The sequence below is a fragment of the Camellia sinensis genome, chromosome 8 (genome assembly GCF_055761805.1).
Source record: "Camellia sinensis isolate YWXY chromosome 8, ASM5576180v1, whole genome shotgun sequence".
NCBI lineage: Eukaryota > Viridiplantae > Streptophyta > Magnoliopsida > Ericales > Theaceae > Camellia > Camellia sinensis.
Window position 1 is genome coordinate 101274386 of NC_138968.1, and position 19383 is coordinate 101293768.

The window sequence follows — 19383 nt, forward strand, 5'->3', positions numbered from 1 at the left end:
TGGTAGATATCTAATTATGGTGTTTACTTGCCATTTCTCATGCATTAGGGTCTAAACAGTCAGATCCTAATTCAAACCCTCTTGCATGATGGCAGCTATGTAATTATGGTGTTTACCTGTCATTTCTCATGCATTAGGGTTTAAACACTCAGACACTTATTCGGACCCCCTTGCATGATGGCAGATAGGTAATTACATTGTTTACTTGCCATTTCTCATACATTAGGGTTCGAACTCTCGGACACCCATTCGGACCCTTTTGCATGATTGCAGATATGTAATTGTGGTGTTTACTATCCATTTCTCGTGGATTAGGGTTTAAACACTCGGACAGGTATTCGGACTCTCATGCATAATGGCAGAAATGTAATTATGGTGTTCAGTTCCCATTTCTCATGCATTAGGGTTTAAACACTCGAAAACTTTTTCGGACCCTCTTGCATGATGGCAGATATGTAATCATGGTGTTTATTTGACATTTCTCATGCATTAGGATTTAAACATTTGGACACTTATTCGGGCCGTCTTGCATGATGGCGGATATGTACTTATGGTGTTTACTTGCCATTTCTCATGCATTAGGGTTTAAACACTTGGACACGTATTCGGACCCTTTTGCATGATGGCAGATATGTAATTATGGTGTTTATTTACCATTTCTCATGCATTAGGGTGTAAACACTCAGACACCCATTCGGACCCTTTTGAATGATTGCAGATATGTAATTATGGTGTTTACCTGCCGCTTCTCATGCATTAGGGTTTGAACACTCGGGCACGTATTCGGACCCACATGCATGATGGCAGAAATGTAATTATGGTGTTTTTTTTTGGGTGAATAAGAGATAAAATAAAACAAGAAAATTTACACAACTACAAGGGGCATACCCCAGGACCTAACACAGCTATACAGAAAACAAACCAAAAGCCAACAACCTGTTCACCTTCCCTATAATCTAATAGGAAGAGTGAACAAGTAATATAAACAAATATAGCACCCTAGACGAAGAGAAAAACAAACTGAAGCATAGATCCAGGAGGCTATGGTCTTGACAAAGAACCTCCAGCAACTGTAGCACCAAGCAAGATGAATGAACCTGGACACTGTATCCATAAGGCACGAACCAAAACAAAACAACATTCCCTACACAGCCCGTAGGGATAGGGCTTAGAAACCAAAACAAAACTGACCTGTTAAGATATGTGCAACCCGAAACATGGTTGCTAGGAAAACTATTAAGAACACAAAGAAGCACAAAGGTACTCCTACACAGCCCGTAGGTATAAGCTAAATATGCTATAAAATTATGTAAAAAATACAATGAAAAACAACTGATTTTCTCCCTCATGTAGCACAGCAAGGCGCTAACAGCAGCCATCACCATGGTACAAACACACCCTACAAGCTGCCACCCGAATCTGTGCAGCATGTCTTCATCACCTCTCCACACCAAAAAACAAGAATACCCGCAGCAAACCCCTGTAACTGCACTGTAAGCAACACCACAGCTCCTCACTAACAAGTGAGCCTGTCGAAAATCATAAAGGAGAAGAAATAACAGACACACAATATAGGAGCTCTCCTCACTCGACCCACAACACAGCATGTCTCTCCACTCCATATATGATCTCACATCACTAGGCCCACTACTCACAAGATACCTCGAAAGAAACAGAAAGACATTATACTTGAATGCTCCAAGAACCTGCACAGACCAAATATAAGATATAATAAAAGTTAGCGTAATACATGTGTGCTGTCTCTCATCACTCAACCCACAATGTCTGGAAATATTTAGGTAGCTCACAACACTCAACCCTCCATACGGACACATCAATGTAGGAGATGATTTAGACTTCATGATAACCTGCAAAAGAGCACCCAGTTAGTAAACCCCACAATAGTTGCTCTCCATCACTCAACCCTCAATGTAGGTAACCTCACAACACTCATTCTCCGGCCAGCTGCAATAGTATGGTGCTGCTGCAAGATTTTGGGAGGAAGACTCCATTCCTCCAGAAGCCAATTATCACCTGCAGAAATTTTAACATTTTCCATAGAAAGAAGCCTACCCCTAACCATTTGGATAATAGAGTTAGTAACAACCTCTTCAGGCTTTTGGGCCTTATTGAAGATCCTACTATTCCTCTCCATCCAAATGTGGTAGACAGTGCAAAGGAATGATAGCTTTAGAATCACCATTTTCAAGGAGGTACCACTGGTGGATCTAACAGCATAGTCAACAGTTTCCAACCAAGGCAAAGAAGGCCAGTTAGACTTACACTTGGCAAGGATACCACCCCAAATCCTAGAAGAAAATATGCACCTAAAAAAAAGATGGGAATGATTCTCCTCAGGATCTTGACAGAAAGGGCAGTAAGGATTAGTAACAAGACCACAAGTTTTAAGTCTATCGCCAGTATTAAGTCTCTCATTGATGGCTAACCAAGCAATAAAACTAACCCTAGGGATTGAAGGGGGGCCCCAGATAAGTTTGGACCAAGTGACTAGCCCTTATCCCTCCAACAATCCCAAGCTGACTGGATAGAAAAGTTACCATCAGCAGCCAAATTCCAAACCGGAGTATCAGAAGAGCCAAAGGAAGGTAGAAGAGATAAAGGGGTAGAAGAGATCCACTCCTTTATCTCCCAAGAATTAGAAACAGGCCACTTCCAAGAACTATTAGAGACTATAGAGCTAACCTTGGTGCTATCAGGAAGATTAGTGTCATAAAGAATTCTAGGACCAAACCTATGCCACAGCGAACCAAGCGGGTGCCAATTGTCATACCAAAGGAACACATTTTCCCCATTACCAATTTTGAACTTGATGTGAGGATAGATTAAATGCCTAAGAGACAGGATTTTCCTCCAGACCCATGAGGGATCACTAGGAGTTCTAACAGCCCAAAAGCTCCTCCCTTTAAGTAAGTACGCCTTGACCCATTGGCACCACATGGAACAATCACCCCCAGAAAACAAGTACCACACATGTTTGGCTATAGCAGCCTTGTTCCAGGTTGCTAAGTCCTTGAAACCAAGGCCACCCTCATTTTTTTTCCTGCAAATATATCTCCAAGCAATTTTAGCACTATGTTTCTTCAACTCAACCCCAGACCAAAGAAAAGATCTAAGGATGCTCTCAATGTCACCAATGATTTTCTTAGGGAGGATAAAAAGAGAGGACCAATACACTTGCATTGAAAACAGAATAGACTGGATGAGTTGAGCTCTACCAGCATAAGAAAGCAGTTTATTGGTCCAACTTTTAATCCTCTTAGTAATTCTCTCAACCAGAGTATGACAATCAGACACTTTAAGCTTGGTAGTGATAAGAGGCACACCAAGGTATTTCACCGGGAGGGAGCCCTCAGCAAAATTAGCAATCTGAAGAATATCCTCTTTTAGCTCACTACTACACCCCGAGAAAAAAATATTGCTCTTACTAGAATTAGGGGTAAGACCAGACAGATCCCTAAATTCATCCAATCCCTGCATGATAAGCGTGACAGTACCAGGGTCCCCTTTACTGAAAATCATCAAATCATCAGCAAAACAAAGGTTGACAATTTTAGTTTTCTCACACCTCCAGTGGAATTTGAACAAAGGGCTCCTAGATTTCTCAGCTAAAATTCTGGCGAGAATTTCCATAGCCAACACAAAGAGATACGGGGACATAGGGTCCCCTTGTCTTAATCCCCTCGCCCCTTTAAAATACCCCTGAAGGCTCCCATTAATACAAATCGAGAAAGAAGGACTCGTAATGCAAGCCTTTATCCAGGTAATCATACAAGGAGGGAAAGCCATAGCTTTGAGGATATCAATGATAAAGTCCCATCTCACAGTATCATAAGCTTTCATAATATCAACTTTCATGGCGCACTTAGGAGAGTGGGAACTCCTATGGTAACCTCTCATAATCTCTTGGGACAAGAAAATGTTGTCCGAGATCCTTCTACCTTGAACAAACGCAGACTGCACAGGATCAATCAAATCAGGAAGGGCCAATTTAATTCTATTAGCTATGATCTTGGCAATGCATTTGTAGATGGTATTACAACAAGAGATGGGTCTATAGTCACCAACATGAGTAGGATTAGGAACTTTTGGAATAAGAGCTATAATGGTACTGTTAACCTCTGAGAGAAGTTTACCAGAGTCAAAGAAAGACTTAATAGCTAGGATGACATCCTTACCAACAATATCCCAAGAGCTCTTAAAAAAACCAGCGGAATACCCATCCGGGCCAGGGGCTTTATTGGACTTTAAAGACCAAAAAACCTCCTTGATTTCATTTTCAGAAACAGGCTTGGACATTGAAACAGATTGAGAGATAGAGACTTTTTTTTCCACCAAAGATTGAATCCTCTCAAGGCCCTTGTACTGATCCACAGAAGGGGTACCAAATAAATTGGTATAAAAATTGATAAAGGAGGTGTGGACATCAGTACTATGAGTAGACCTAGAACCATCACCCATGACAACACTCAAAATCTTCCCTCTATTGATATTACTTTTCACTGACCTAAAGAAGAATTTGCTATTTCTATCCCCAAGACCAAGCCACTGCACTCTGGATTTTTGAAGAGCAAGGCTCTCTTCTAATTTGCTAAGCTCAATATACTTTTTCAGATCCTCTCTCTCTTGAGATTGCAAAACACTATTCATGGGGTCTTTGTCAAGTTTATATTGAATAAGATCCAGATTAGTTTTAGCAATTTGGACACGAGTGGATATGTCACTAAAGTCTTTCTTATTCAAAAGCTTGAGACTAGCTTTAAGCTTTCTGAGTTTTTGACAGACCCTGAACATAGGAACCCCTTGAATATACTGCCCCCAGGTGTTAGAAACAGTACCCAGAAAATCTGGATGTTGAGACCAGAAATCAAAGTATTTGAAAGGTTTTTTGAAAGAGCACTTGGTGGCACTGATATTGACCACAGCAGGGGAGTGGTCAGAAATACCAGAGGGGAGAAACTGGGCAGAAGCCTCAGGGAATTTGTCCAGCCAAGCCTCATTAACCAGAACTCTATCAATTTTGGTAGCTATATAGGTCCCCTCACTCCTATTGTTAGCCCAGGTGAATTGGCAACCACCGTAAGACAAATCAGCCAACTCAGAAGCATTAACATAAGTATTAAATTCCTCAATATCATTCGTCCAATTAGAAGTCCCCCCCATTTTTTCATGCTGGTATCTAATAGGATTAAAATCACCCAGAAAAACACAAGGAACTTTGGATTTAACACGGGAGATATCAAGCATAGATTCAAAAAAAACCTTTCTCAATGTGTGCTTATTTTCAGCATAAACAAAAATTGCATAAAAGATTTCATTGGAAGCCAATTCAATAATTTTACACAAAATATGCTGATTAGACATAGAAATCATTTGAACATCACAAAAAACATTGTTCCAGCACACCCAGACTCTACCAGTTTCAGTTGGTTGTGAATTAGAGAGCATAGACCATTGATCAAAACATTTACCACAGATGCTACTCTCTTTAGACTGTTTTATTTTGGTTTCCAAAACTCCCATGACATGAATATTCTCTTTAAGCACAAACTTTTTAACTTCTTTATGTTTAGAGGGATCATTCAAACCTCTAACATTCCATGAAGCAATTTTTATATTCATAGGGACACAAAAGGGAGATAGAGACAAAACCCACAAAAAAAAGACAAAACCCACAACCAACTGAAACTGTATTACCTCTTTTTCTTCCTCTGGCTGCTGCTGCCTTTGCCAAAGGGCCTGTTCTTCACCTGCTGGGATGGGGTAGCAGAACTATGGATCACCTTTTCAGCCTTAACTTCTTTAATCGCAGTGTCCAGCATTTCAGCAGCATTAGGAACCACCAGCTTTGCAATTTCGAACACCTTCTTTTGGAACCTATCCACATCACTGCTTTCAGAGCTTTGCTCCTCCCCGGATAAACTCTTGATCGCAGAAGTCTCCTGAGTGTCAAAGGATTGATCAGATGAGTCCACCTCAGTGGGAGCAAATTCAGGAGCTGGAGCTGGAACTGGGTCTACTGTAGAAGCTGGAGCTGGGAGTTCCACCACTTCTGGGATAGTTTCCAACTCAGGATCACCCACCTTCCTCTTCCCCTTAGCTGTGACAGTGGTCCAGCCTTCGTCTTGAGCACTTACATTTTCCTCAGATGTCTTCTGCATAGAAATCAGCTTAGCCACCTGTTGAGACACACACTTTTGAGTGCTGTGTCCAAATATTTGGCAATGTTGACACCTTGACGGTAGACCCTGATATTCGACTCGGATAAGAACAGCTTCATCATCATGCCTAATCTGGAAATAAGGGGGCAGTTTTGAGGTAGCCTCAATTTCCACACAGATTCTAGCAAAATCTACCCTACTACCCTGAGCCGTAAGCTGGTCCATAAAGAGGGGATGTCCAATTGCACTTGCAATTCTGCTTAAACCATCAAGATCCCAATATTCCAAAGGGATGTTAAAGAACTTCACCCATACTGGAATTTTTGTGGACTTATCTTTTGATAGCTTCATCATCCTTTTCCATTGTTTTAGAATAAGGAGATAACCTCCTATGTACCATGGACCTCCTTCGAGAACTTCTCTACAACTATCAGGGGTATCAAAAATAAAGAACATGAACCCATCCCCATTAGTAAGAACCTCCTTGAGGCCCTGAGTTTTCCACATCCCAAAAGCACTGTTACGCAAATAATTGTAGCCCACTCCCTTATCAACAAAGTAACCCACAAGGCAAGAGTCCCATTTCTCTAGCGGATCAGTCCTTGGGGGCATATTTACAACAACACTATCCTCGAAAGAAGAAGGAGGGATATACCTGAGTTTGATGTTTGAACGGGTTGATGCAGCAGTGATGTTTGCCCATGAGCGATGTTCTTGGCCCTCAGGCTCGTTAGATCTCCTACCACCTGCATCCCCTCTACCTCCTCTTCCCCCACGATAACTTCCACCCCCCCTGACGCCTCCTCGTTGGAAGGATGGGGAATCCCTAATCGGTATCTGTATATCAGAATCAGAAGCCCTAACTGGAACTGCAGATTCAACGATATTCTTGTGTTCCCCTCTATTACGCGCTAAAACTACACTATCTGGTAGATTTAGGAAGCTATTGTACTCTTCCTCCACCATATCAGACCAACTCGTACTGATAGCATTCTCAGTCGGCGTCGATGGCTCGTCAATCGTAGCTGGAAACATCGGACCTTTCAGTTTCTCCGAGTTTGACTCAGTTCTCTTGCCCAAAACGTTGCTTGAATCTCTTGGTGGATCTGAACCATCACCCTCTGCTACCGAACCAACCTCGAGGCCCAGACAATCTACCTCATAATCGGCAACCTGCGATTGAATCTTCACACCAGAAGGATCCACGATCTGGATATCCACATCTCGATTACCCTCCATAATGGAAGGATTAGCCAATGAGAGACCCTCGCCACTAGGGTTTGTAACATCTGCTTCAAAAGCCATCGATCTTTCAGTCAAAATCGCAAAACTATTTTTGGTGTTCACTTGCCATTTCTCATGCATTAGGGTTTAGACACTCGGAAACATATTCGGACCCTCTTGCATGTTGGCAGATATGTAATTATGGTGTTTAGTTGCCATTTCACATGCATTAGGGTTCGAAAACTCGAACACTTATTTGGACCCTCTTGCATGATAGCAGATATGTAGTTATGGTGTTTACATGCCATTTCTATTGCATTAGGGTTTAAACACTCGGACACGTATTCGGATCCTCTTGCATGATGGCATATATGTAATTATGGTGTTTACTTTCCATTTCTCGTGCATTAGGGTTTAAACAATCGAACACTTATTCGGACCCTCTTGCATGATGGCAGATTTGTGATTATGGTGTTTACTTGCCATTTCTCATGTATTAGGGTTCAAACACTTGGACACCTATTCGGACCCTCTTGCATGATGGCAAATATGTAGTTATGGAGTTCACTTGCCATTTCTCATGCATTAGGGTTTAAACACTCGGACACTTATTCGGACCCATTTGCATGATAGCAGATATATAATTATGTTGCTTACCTGCCATTTCTCATGCATTAGGGGTTAAACACTCGGACATTTATTCGGACCCTCTTGCATTATGGCAGATATTTAATTGTGGTGCTTACATGCCATTTGTCATGCATTAGGGTTTCAACTCTCGGACACTTATTCGGACCCTCTTACATGATGACAAATGTGTAATTATGGTGTTTACTTGCCATTACTCACGCATTTGGGTTTAAACACTCTGACACTTATTCAGACCCTCTTGCACGATGGCAGATATGTAATTGTGGTGTTTACTTGCCATTTCTCATGCATTAGGGCTTAAACACTCTGATACTAATTCAAACCATCTTGCGTGATGGCAGCTATGTAATTATGGTGTTTACCTGCCATTTCTCATGCATTAGGGTTTAAACACTCGGACACTTATTCGGACCCAGTTGCATGATGGCAGATATGTAATCATGGTGTTTATTTTCCATTTCTCATGCATTAGGGTTTAAACATTCCGACACTTATTCGGACCCTCTTGCATGATGGCAGATATGTAATTATGGTGTTTACTTGCCATTTCTCATGCATTACGGATCAAACACTCGGACACCCATTCGGACTCTCTTGCATGATTGCAAATATGTAATTGTGGTGTTTACTTGCCATTTCCCGTGCATTGGGATTCGAACACTCGGACACGTATTCGGACCCTCATGCATGATGGCAGAAATGTAGTTATGGTGTTCACTTTCCATTTCTCATGCATTAGGGTTTAAACACTCGAAAACTTATTCGGACCCTCTTGCATGATGGCAGATATGTAATTATGGTGTTTACTTGCCATTTCGAAGGCATTAGGGTTCAATCACTCAAACACTTATTCAGATGCTCTTGCATGATGGCAGGTTTGTAGTTATGGTGTTTTTTTTTTTTTTTTTTTTTTTTGGGTAAGTAAGTCATAAAATAAAGACCGTAAAATGTACAAGTTTACAAGGGGCATACCCCAGGTACACCCAACAACAAATAATAAACGAACAAAACACAACATACTACCACTGGACATCCTACAACATAAAGCCACACTTGCTGAAGCGAAAGAATAATAGAAACAGAACCCCAATTTGCCCATATATCCTTTTTGTCCCCAAGTAACCCCTATCATCAGAGATAATAGATGGAAACTTGGGGTGGATATATGGGCAAATAAACAAAAAAACACCACAGATACATAAAACATAACAGGAAACACACAATACAAATGTAACTAACTAAACACCCAACAAGACCAATCGAAAAATGATAACTGTCCCCGCTTGCTCCCAGTCTCTACCACAGATGAAAACATGGAATCCAATAAGCATCTCGCTTCTCATAGCCGTGACATCCTAGCCACTCAACCAAAGCCATGACGAAGGAAAAGATCTATCCCATGAAAGATCCTGGCTGAGTCACATGAAGCCTGCATAGTCAAAACCATAATCCACGGTCCTGAGAAGTTTAGTGAAAAAACAATAGCCCCGCTACAACAGACCAATGCATAGCCAATCAAAACATGAGAGCAATCATCACATCCCCCAGTCCCTTCCTTAGTAGATCACAAGCCTCAAACCCCACGGCAATGTCCCCTTCACTCCATGTCAGGCGTGGCAATGCAATCAATTAGGATGGGTCACATGAAGACAAGAAGCGACCAGAAAACCAGTAGCTATCCTCCCGCTCATCTCCCAGTCTCTAACTCGGCTAGTTAACGAGCCACTATTCCCCATAGCAGTGACTCCCCAATCACTCTTGGTGGAGATGGCTCGAAACTACCCTCATATCGAGTCACATGAGGATCACACAATCAATAACATGAAATAACCGACTACAGAAGGTCCGCTGCATTGTGGCTAAACAAAATTAAAGGCCCACTTTTTCCAAACCAAAAAACCACTCACCACTTGGATTTATCAAACAACATAGAAGCATAGCCCATGCAAAATGTTGTCCACACAAAAGAGCCAATCAAAATTCAATTAACTCACCACACATCTCCCAGTTCCAGCAATGGCAAATTCCACACCTCAATTCCCCATGTTTACTTGCCATTTCTCATGTATTAGGGTTTAAACACTCGGACACGTATTCCGATCCTCTTGCATGATGGCAGATATTTAATTATAGTGTTTAGTTTCCATTTCTCGTGCATCTGGGTTTAAACAATCGGACACTTATTCGGACCGTCTTGCATGATGGCAAATATATAATTATTTTGTTTACCTGCCATTTCTCATGCGTTAGGGTTTAAATACTCGGACACTTATTCAGACCCTCTTGAATTATGGCAGATATGTAATTGTGATGTTTACTTTCCATTTGTCATGCATTTGGGTTTAAACACTGGGACACCTGTTTGGACCCTGTTGCATGATGGCAAATATGAAATTATGGTGTTTACTTGCTATTTCACATTTATTACAATTCGAACACTCGGACACATATTCAGACCCTCTTACATGATGGCAGATAAGTAATTTTGGTGTTTACTTGCCATTTCTCATGCATTAGGGTTCGAACACTCGAACACCTATGCAGACCCTCTTGCATGATGGCAGATATGTAATTATGGTGTTTAGTTGCCATTTCTTGTGAATTAGGATTCGAACACTCAGACACCTATTCGGACCCACATGCATGATGGCGGATATGTAATTACGGTGTTTCCTTGCCATTTCTCATGCGTTATGGTTTAAACACTCGAAAACTTATACAGACCCTCTTGCGTAATGGCAGACATGTAATTACGGTGTTTACTTGCCATTTCTCAGGCATGAGGGTTAGAACACTCGGACAATTATTTGGACCCTCTTGTATGGTGGCAGATATGTAGTTATGGCGATTACCTGCCATTTCTCATGTATTAGGGCTTAAACACTAGGACACGTGTTCGGACCCTCTTGCATGATGGTAGATATGTAATTATGGGGTTTACTTTCCATTTGCCATGCATTAGGGTTTAAATACTCGGATAATTTTTCGGACCCTCTTGAATGATGGCAGATATGTAGTTATCGTGTTTACTTACCATTTCTCATGCATTATTGTTTAAACACTTGGACACGTATTCGGACCCTCTTGCATGATGGCGGATATGTAATTATGGTGTTTACTTTCCATTTGTCATGCATTAGGGTTTAAACACTAAGACACTTATTGGGACCCACTTGCATGATGGCAGATATGTAATCATGGTGTTTATTTTCCATTTCTCATGCATTAGGGTTTAAACATTCGGACAATTATTCGGAACCTCTTGCATGATGGCAGATATGTAGTTATGGTGTTTACTTGCCATTTCTCACGCATTAGGGTTCGAACACTCGGACACCTATGCAGACCCTCTTGCATGATGGCAGGTATGTAATTATGGTGTTCACTTGCCATTTCTCGTGCAATAGGATTGGAACACTCGGACACGTATTCGGACCCTCATGCATGATGGCGGATATGTAATTATGTTGTTTACTTGCCATTTCTCAGGCATGAGGGTTCGAACACTCGGACAATTATTCGGACCCTCTTGCATAATGGCAGATACGTAGTTATGGTGTTTACCTACCATTTCTCATGTATTATGGTTTAAACACTCGGACACGTATTTGGATCCTCTTGCATGATGACAGATATGTAATTATGGTGTTTACTTTCCATTTGTCATGCATTTGGGTTTAAATACTCGGACACTTATTCCGACCCTCTTGCATGATGGCAGATATGCAATTATGGTGTTCATTTGCCATTTTACGTGCATTACGATTCGAGCACTCAGACATGTATTCAGACCCTCTGGCATGATGGCAGATATGTAATTATGCGGTTTACTTGCCATTTCTCCTGCCTTAGTGATTAAAAATCGGACACTTATTTGGACCCTCTGGCATGATGGCAGATATGTAATTATGGTGTTTACTTGCCATTTCTCATGCATTAGGGTTTAAACACTCGGACACTTATTCAGACCCTCTTGCATGATGGCAGGTATGTAACTATGGTGTTTATTTGCCATTTCACATGCATTAGGGTTTAAACACTCAGACACTTATTCAGACCCTCTTGCATGATGGTAGATAGGTAAGTATGGTGTTTACTTGACCTTTCTCATGCATTATGTTTTGAACACTTGGACACTTACTCGGACCCTCTTGCATGATGGCAGATATGTAATCATGATGTTTATTTGCCATTTGTCATGCATTAGGGTTTAAATACTTGGACACTTATTCGGACCCTCTTGCATGATGGCAGATATGTAGTTATGGTGTTTACATGGCATTTCGCATGCATTAAGGTTTAAACACTCGGACACTTATTCGTGCCCTCTTGCATGATGGCAAATATGTATTTATGGTATTTACTTGCCATTTCTCGTGCATTTGGATTCGGACAATCGGACACGTGTTCGGACCCCAATGAATGATGGCAGATATTTAATTGTAGTGTTTACTTGCCATTTCTCATGCATGAGGGTGCGAACACTCGGACAATTATTCAGACCCTCTTGCATGATGGCAGATATGTAGTTATGGTGTTTGCTTTCCATTTCTCACGCATTAAGCTTTAAACACTCGGACACTTATTCGGAACCTCTTGCATGACGGCAGATATGTAATTATGGTGTTTACTTTCCATTTTTCATGCATTAGGGTTTAAACAGTCGGACACATATTCAGACACTCTTGCATGATGGCAGATATGTAATTGTGGTGTTTACTTGCCATTTTGCGTGCATTACGATTCGAACACTCGGACACGTATTCGGACCCTCTTGCATGATGGCAGATATGTAATTATGGTGCTTACTTGCCAATTGTCGTGCATTAGGCTTTCAACACTCAGACACTTATTCGGACCCTCTCGCCCGATGCCAGATATGTAATTATGGTTTTTACTTGCCATTTCTCAAGCATTAGGGTTTAAACACTCGGACACTTATTCAAATCCTCTTGCATGGTGGCAGATATGTAATTATGGTTTTTACCTGACATTTCTCATGCATTAGGGTTTAAACATTCTGACACTTATTCAGACCCTCTGGCATGATGGCAGATAGGTAATTATGCTGTTTACTTGCCATTTCTCATGCATTAGGGTTTGAACCCACGGACACCCATTCGGACCCTTTTGCATGATTACAGATATGTAATTGTGGTGTTTACCTGCCATTTCTCATGCATTAGGGTTTGAACACTCGGGCACGTATTCGGACCCTCATGCATGATGGCAGAAACGATATTTTGGTGTTCACTTGCCATTTCTCATGCATTAGGGTTTAAACACTCGGAAACTTATTCGGACCCTCTTCCACGATGGCAGATATGTAGTTTTGGTGTTTACATGCCATTTCTCATACATTAGAGTTTAAACAATCGGACACGTATTCGGATCCACTTGCATGATGGCAGATATGTAACTATGGTGTTTACATTCCATTTCTCGTGCGTTAGGGTTTAAACAATCGGACACATATTCGGACCCTCTTGCATGATGCCAGATATGTAATTATGGTGTTTACTTGCCATTTCTCATGCATTAGGTTTCGAACACTCGGACACTTATTCGAACCCTCTTGCATGATGGCAAATATGTACTTATGGTGTTTACATGCCATTTCTCATGCATTAGGGTTTAAACACTTGGACATGTATTCAGACCCTTTTACATGATGGCAGGTATGTAATTATGGTGTTTACTTTCCCTTTTTCAGGCATTAGGGTTCGAACACTCAGACACTTATTCAAACCTTCTTGCATGATGGCAGATATGTAATTATGGTGTTTACTTGCCATTACTCATGCATTAGGGTTTAAACACTCGGACACTTATTCAGACCCTCTTGCACGATGACAGATATGTAATTATGGTGTTTACTTGCCATTTCTCATGCATTAGGGTTTAAACACTCTGATACTAATTCAAACCATCTTGAATGATGGCAGCTATGTAATTATGGTGTTTACTTGCCATTTCTCTTGCATTAGGATTTAAATACTCAGACACTTATTCGGACCCTCTTGCATGATGGCAGATATGTAATCATGGTGTTTATTTTCCATTTCTCATGCATTAGGGTTTAAACTGTCCGACACTTATTCGGACCCTCTTGCATGATGGCAGATATGTAATTATGGTGTTTACTTGCCATTTCTCATGCATTAGGGATCGAACACTCGGACATCCATTCGGACTCTCTTGCATGATTGTAGATATGTCATTGTGGTGTTTTCTTGCCATTTCCCGCGCATTAGGATTCGAACACTCGGACACGTATTCGGACCCTCATGCATGATGCTAGAAATGTAACTATGGTGTTCACTTTCCATTTCTCAAGCATTAGGGTTTAAACACTCGAAAACTTATTCGGACCCTCTTGCATGATGGCAGATATGTAATTATGCTGTTTACTTGCCATTTCGAAGGCATTAGAGTTCGATCACTCAAACACTTATTCGGATCCTCTTGCATGATGGCAGGTATGTAGTTATGGTGTTTACTTGCCATTTCTCGTGTATTAGGGTTTAAACACTCGGACACGTATTCGGATCCTCTTGCATGATGGCAGATATTTATTTATGGTGTTCACTTGCCATTTCTCCTGCATTAGGGTTTAAACACTCGGAAACTTATTCGGACCCTCTTGTATGATGGCAGATATGTAATTATGGTGTTTACTTGCCATTTCTCATGCATTAGGGTTCGAACACTCGAACACTTGTGCGGACCCTCTTGCATGATGGCAGATATGTAGTTATGGTGTTTACATACCATTTCTCATGCATTAGGGTTTAAATACATGGACACGTATTCGGATCCTCTTTCATGATGGCAGATATGTAATTATGGTGTTCACTTGCCATTTCTCATTCATTAGGGTTTAAACACTCGGAAACTTATTTGGACCCTCTTGCGTGATGGCAGATATGTAATTATGGTATTTACTTGCCATTTTTCATGCATTAGGCATCGAACACTCGAACACTTATTCGGACCCCCTTGCATGATGGCAGATATGTAGTTATGGTGTTTAGTTGCCATTTCTCATGCATTAGGGATTAAACAATCGGACACTTATTTGGACCCTCTTACATGATGGCAGATATGTAACTATGGTGTTTACTTGACATTTCTCATGCATTAGAGTTTAATATACTTGGACACTTATTTGGACCCTCCTACATGATGGAAGATATGTAGTTATGGTGTTTACTAGCCATTTCTCATACATTAGGGTTCGAACACTCGGACACAAATCCAAACCCTGTTGCATGATGGCAGATATGTAATTATGGTGTTTATTTGCCATTTTTCATGCATTAGGGTTTATACACATGGACACGTATTCGGATCCTCTTGCATGATGGCAGATATGTAATTATGGTGTTTACTAGCCATTTCTCAAACATTAGGGTTCGTGCACTTGGGCACTTAATCAGACCCTCTTGCATGGTGGCAGATATGTAATTATGGTGTTTACTTCCCATTTCTCATGCATTAGGGTATAAACACTCAGACACTTATTCGGACCCTCTTGCATGATGGCAGATATGTAATTATGGTGTTTACATGTCATTTCTCTTGCATTAGGGTTTAAACACTCGGACACATATTTCGACCCTCTTGCAGGATGGCAGATATGTAATTATGGTGTTTACTTTCTATTTGTGATACATTAGGGTTTAAATGCTCGGACACTTATTCGGACGCTCTTGCATGATGGCAGATATACAATTGTGGTGTTTACTTGCCATTTCGCGTGCATAACGATTCGAACACTCGGACACGTATTCAGACCCGCTTGCATAAGGGCAGATATGTAATAATGGTGTTTACTTGCCATTTCACTTGCATTAGAGATTAAACAATCGGACACGTATTTGGACCCTCTTGCATGATGGCAGATATGTAATTATGGTGTTTACTTGCCATTTCTCACGCATTAGGGTTCAAACACGCGGACACTTATTTGGACCCTTTAGCATGATGGCAGATATGTAATTATCGTGTTTATTTGCCTTTTCAGATGCATTAGGGTTAAACACTCAGACACTTATTCAGACCCTCTTGCATGATGGCAGATTTGTAATTATGGTTTTTACTTGCCATTTTTCATGAGTTAGGGTTTAAACACACGGACACATATTCTTATCCTGTTGCATGACGGCAGATATGTAATTTTGGTATTTACTAGCCATTTCTCATACATTAGGTCCGTGCACTCGGACACTTAATCAGATCCTCTTGCATGATGACAGATATGTAATTATGCTGTTTACTTGCCATTACTCGTGCATTAGGGTTTAAACACTCGGACACTTATTCAGACCCTCTTGCACGATGGCAGATATGTAGTTATGGTGTTTACTTGTCATTTCTCTTGCATTAGGGTTTAAACAGTCAGATACTAATTCAAACCCTCTTGCATGATGGCAGCTATGTAATTATGGTGTTTACCTGTCATTTCTCATGCATTAGGGTTTAAACACTCGGACACTTATTCGGACCCTCTTGCATGATGGCAGATAGGTAATTACGTTGTTTACTTGCCATTTCTCATGCATTAGGGTTCGAACACTCGGACACCCATTCGGACCCTTTTGCGTGACTGCAGATACGTAATTGTGGTGTTTACTGTCCATTTCTCGTGCATTAGGATTTAAACACTTGGACATGTATTCAGACTCTCATGCATGATGGCAGAAATGTAATTGTGGTGTTCACTTCCCATTTCTCATGCATTAGGGTTTGAACACTCGAAAACTTTTTCGGACCCTCTTGCATGATGGCAGATATGTAATCGTGGTGTTTAGTTGCCATTTCTCATGCATTGGGGTTTAAACATTCAGACACTTATTCGGACCCTCTTACATGATGGCAGATATGTAATTATGGTGTTTACTTGCTATTTCTCATGAATTAGGGTTCAAACACTCGTACATCCATTCGGACCCTCTTGAATGATTGCAGATATGTAATTGTGGTGTTTACTTGCCATTTTCCGTGCATTAGGATTCGGACACTCAGACACGTGTTCGAAGCCTCATATGCATGATGGCAGAAATGTAATTATCGTGTTCACTTGCCATTTCTCATGCTTTACGGTTCGAACACTCGGACACTTATTCGGATCCTCTTGCATGATGGCAAATATGTACTTATGGTGTTTACTTGCCATTTCTCATCCATTAGGGTTTAAACACTTGGACACGTATTCGGACCCTTTTACATGATGGTTGATATGTAATTATGGTGTTTGCTTACAATTTCTCATGCATTAGGGTGTAAACACTCAGACACCCATTCGGACCCTTTTGAATGATTGCAGATATGTAATTATGGTGTTTACCTGCCATTTCTCATGCATTAGGGTTTGAACACTCGGGCACGTATTCGGACCCTCATGCATGATGGCAGAAACGTAATTATGGTGTTCACTTGCCATTTCTCATGCATTAGAGTTTAGACACTCGGAAACATATTTGGACCCTCTTGCATGATGGCAGATATGTAATTATGGTGTTTACTTGCCATTTCTCATGTATTAGGGTTCGAACACTCGAACACTTATTTGGACCCTCTTGCATGATGGCAGATATGTAGTTATGGTGTTTACATGCCATTTCTAATGCATTTGGGTTTAAACACTCGGACACGTATTTGGATCCTCTTGCATGATGGCAGATATGTAATTATGGTGTTTACTTTCCATTTCTCGTGCATTACGGTTTAAACAACCGGACACTTATTCGGACCCTCTTGTATGATGGCAGATATGTGATTATGGTGTTTACTTGCCATTTCTCATGTATTAATGTTCGAACACTCGGACACGTATTCGGACCCTCTTGCATAATGGCAGATTAGTAGTTATGTTGTTTACTTGCCATTTCTCATGCATTAGGGTTTAAACACTCGGACAATTATTCAGACCCTTTTGCATGATAGCAGATATATAATGATGTTGTTTACCTGCCATTTCTCATGCATTAGGGGTTTAACACTCGGACACTTATTCGGACCCTCTTGCATGATGGCAGATATTTAATTATGATGCTTACATGCCATTTGTCATGCATTAGGGTTCCAACCCTCGGACACTTATTCGGACCCTCTTGCATGATGAAAGATATGTAATTATGGTGTTTACTTGCCATTACTCATGCATTAGGGTTTAAACACTCAGACACTTATTCAGACCCTCTTGCACGACGGCAGATATGTAATTATGGTGTTTACTTTCCATTTCTCATGCATTAGGGTCTAAACACTCAGATACTAATTCAAACCCTCTTGCATGATGGCAGTTATGTAATTATGGTGTTTACTTGCCATTTCTCATGCATTAGGGATTAAACACTCAGACACTTATTCGAACCCTCTTGCATGATGGCAGATATGTAATCGTGGTCTTTATTTTTCGTTTCTCATGCATTAGGGTTTAAACATTCCGACCCTTATTCGGACCCTCTTGCATGATGGCAGATATGTAATTATGGTGTTTACTTGCCATTTTTCAAGCATTAGGGATCGAACACTCGGACACCCATTCGGACTCTCTTGCATGATTGCAGATATGTAATTGTGGTGTTTACTTGCCATTTCCCGTGAATTAGGATTCGAACACTCGAACACGTATTCGGACCCTCATGCATGATGGCAGAAATGTAATTGTGGTGTTCACTTTCCATTTCTCATGCATTAGGGTTTAAACACTCGAAAACTTATTCGGACCCTCTTGCATGATGACAGATATCTAATTACGGTGTTTACTTGCCATTTCTAAGGCATTAGAGTTCGATCACTCAAACACTTATTCGGATCCTCTTGCATGATGGAATGTATGTAGTTATGGTGTTTACTTGCCATTTCTCATGTATTTGGGTTTAAACACTCGGACACGTATTCAGATCCTCTTGCATGATGGCAGATATTTAATTATGGTGTTTACTTCCCATTTCTCGTGCATCTGGGTTTAAACAATCGGACACTTATTCGGACCCTCTTGCATGATGGCAGATATATAATTCTGTTGTTTACCTGCCATTTCTCATGCGTTAGGGTTTAAACACTCGGACACTTATTTGGACCCTCTTGCATTATGGCAGATATGTAATTGTGATGTTTACTTTCCATTTGTCATGCATTTGGGTTTAAACACTGGGACACCTGTTCCGACCCTCTTTCATGATGGCAGATATGCAATTATAGTGTTTACTTGCTATTTCACATTCATTACGATTCGAACACTCGGACACGTATTCGACCCTCTTGCATGGCGGTAGATAATTAATTTTGGTGTTTACTTGCCATTTCTCATGCATTAGGG

At 40.8% G+C, this 19383-nt stretch overlaps 1 protein-coding gene across 1 annotated transcript; it reads right to left on the minus strand.

The window, feature by feature from the left end:
• Positions 1 to 905: 905 nt before the first annotated feature.
• Positions 906 to 7484, minus strand: LOC145797927 (uncharacterized). Its single transcript, XM_082885371.1, has 7 exons — positions 5716 to 7484; positions 2543 to 5608; positions 1925 to 2309; positions 1809 to 1868; positions 1656 to 1706; positions 1371 to 1529; positions 906 to 956 (listed from the first exon to the last, which is right to left on the minus strand). The coding sequence occupies exons 1-7, from the start codon at positions 7482 to 7484 to the stop codon at positions 906 to 908; spliced, it is 5541 nt and encodes a 1846-aa protein (XP_082741497.1).
• Positions 7485 to 19383: the final 11899 nt, after the last annotated feature.

Coding starts and splice junctions, on each gene's coding strand:
- LOC145797927 (XM_082885371.1), bottom strand. CDS start 7,484: ATGGCTTTTGAAGCAGATGTTACAAACCCTAGTGGCGAGGGTCTCTCA. Junction 1,869..1,924: donor TGAGGTTACCTACATTGAGG/GTTGAGTGATGG, acceptor GCTCTTTTGCAG/GTTATCATGAAGTCTAAATC. Junction 957..1,370: donor GTACCATGGTGATGGCTGCT/GTTAGCGCCTTG, acceptor TCTTCCTATTAG/ATTATAGGGAAGGTGAACAG.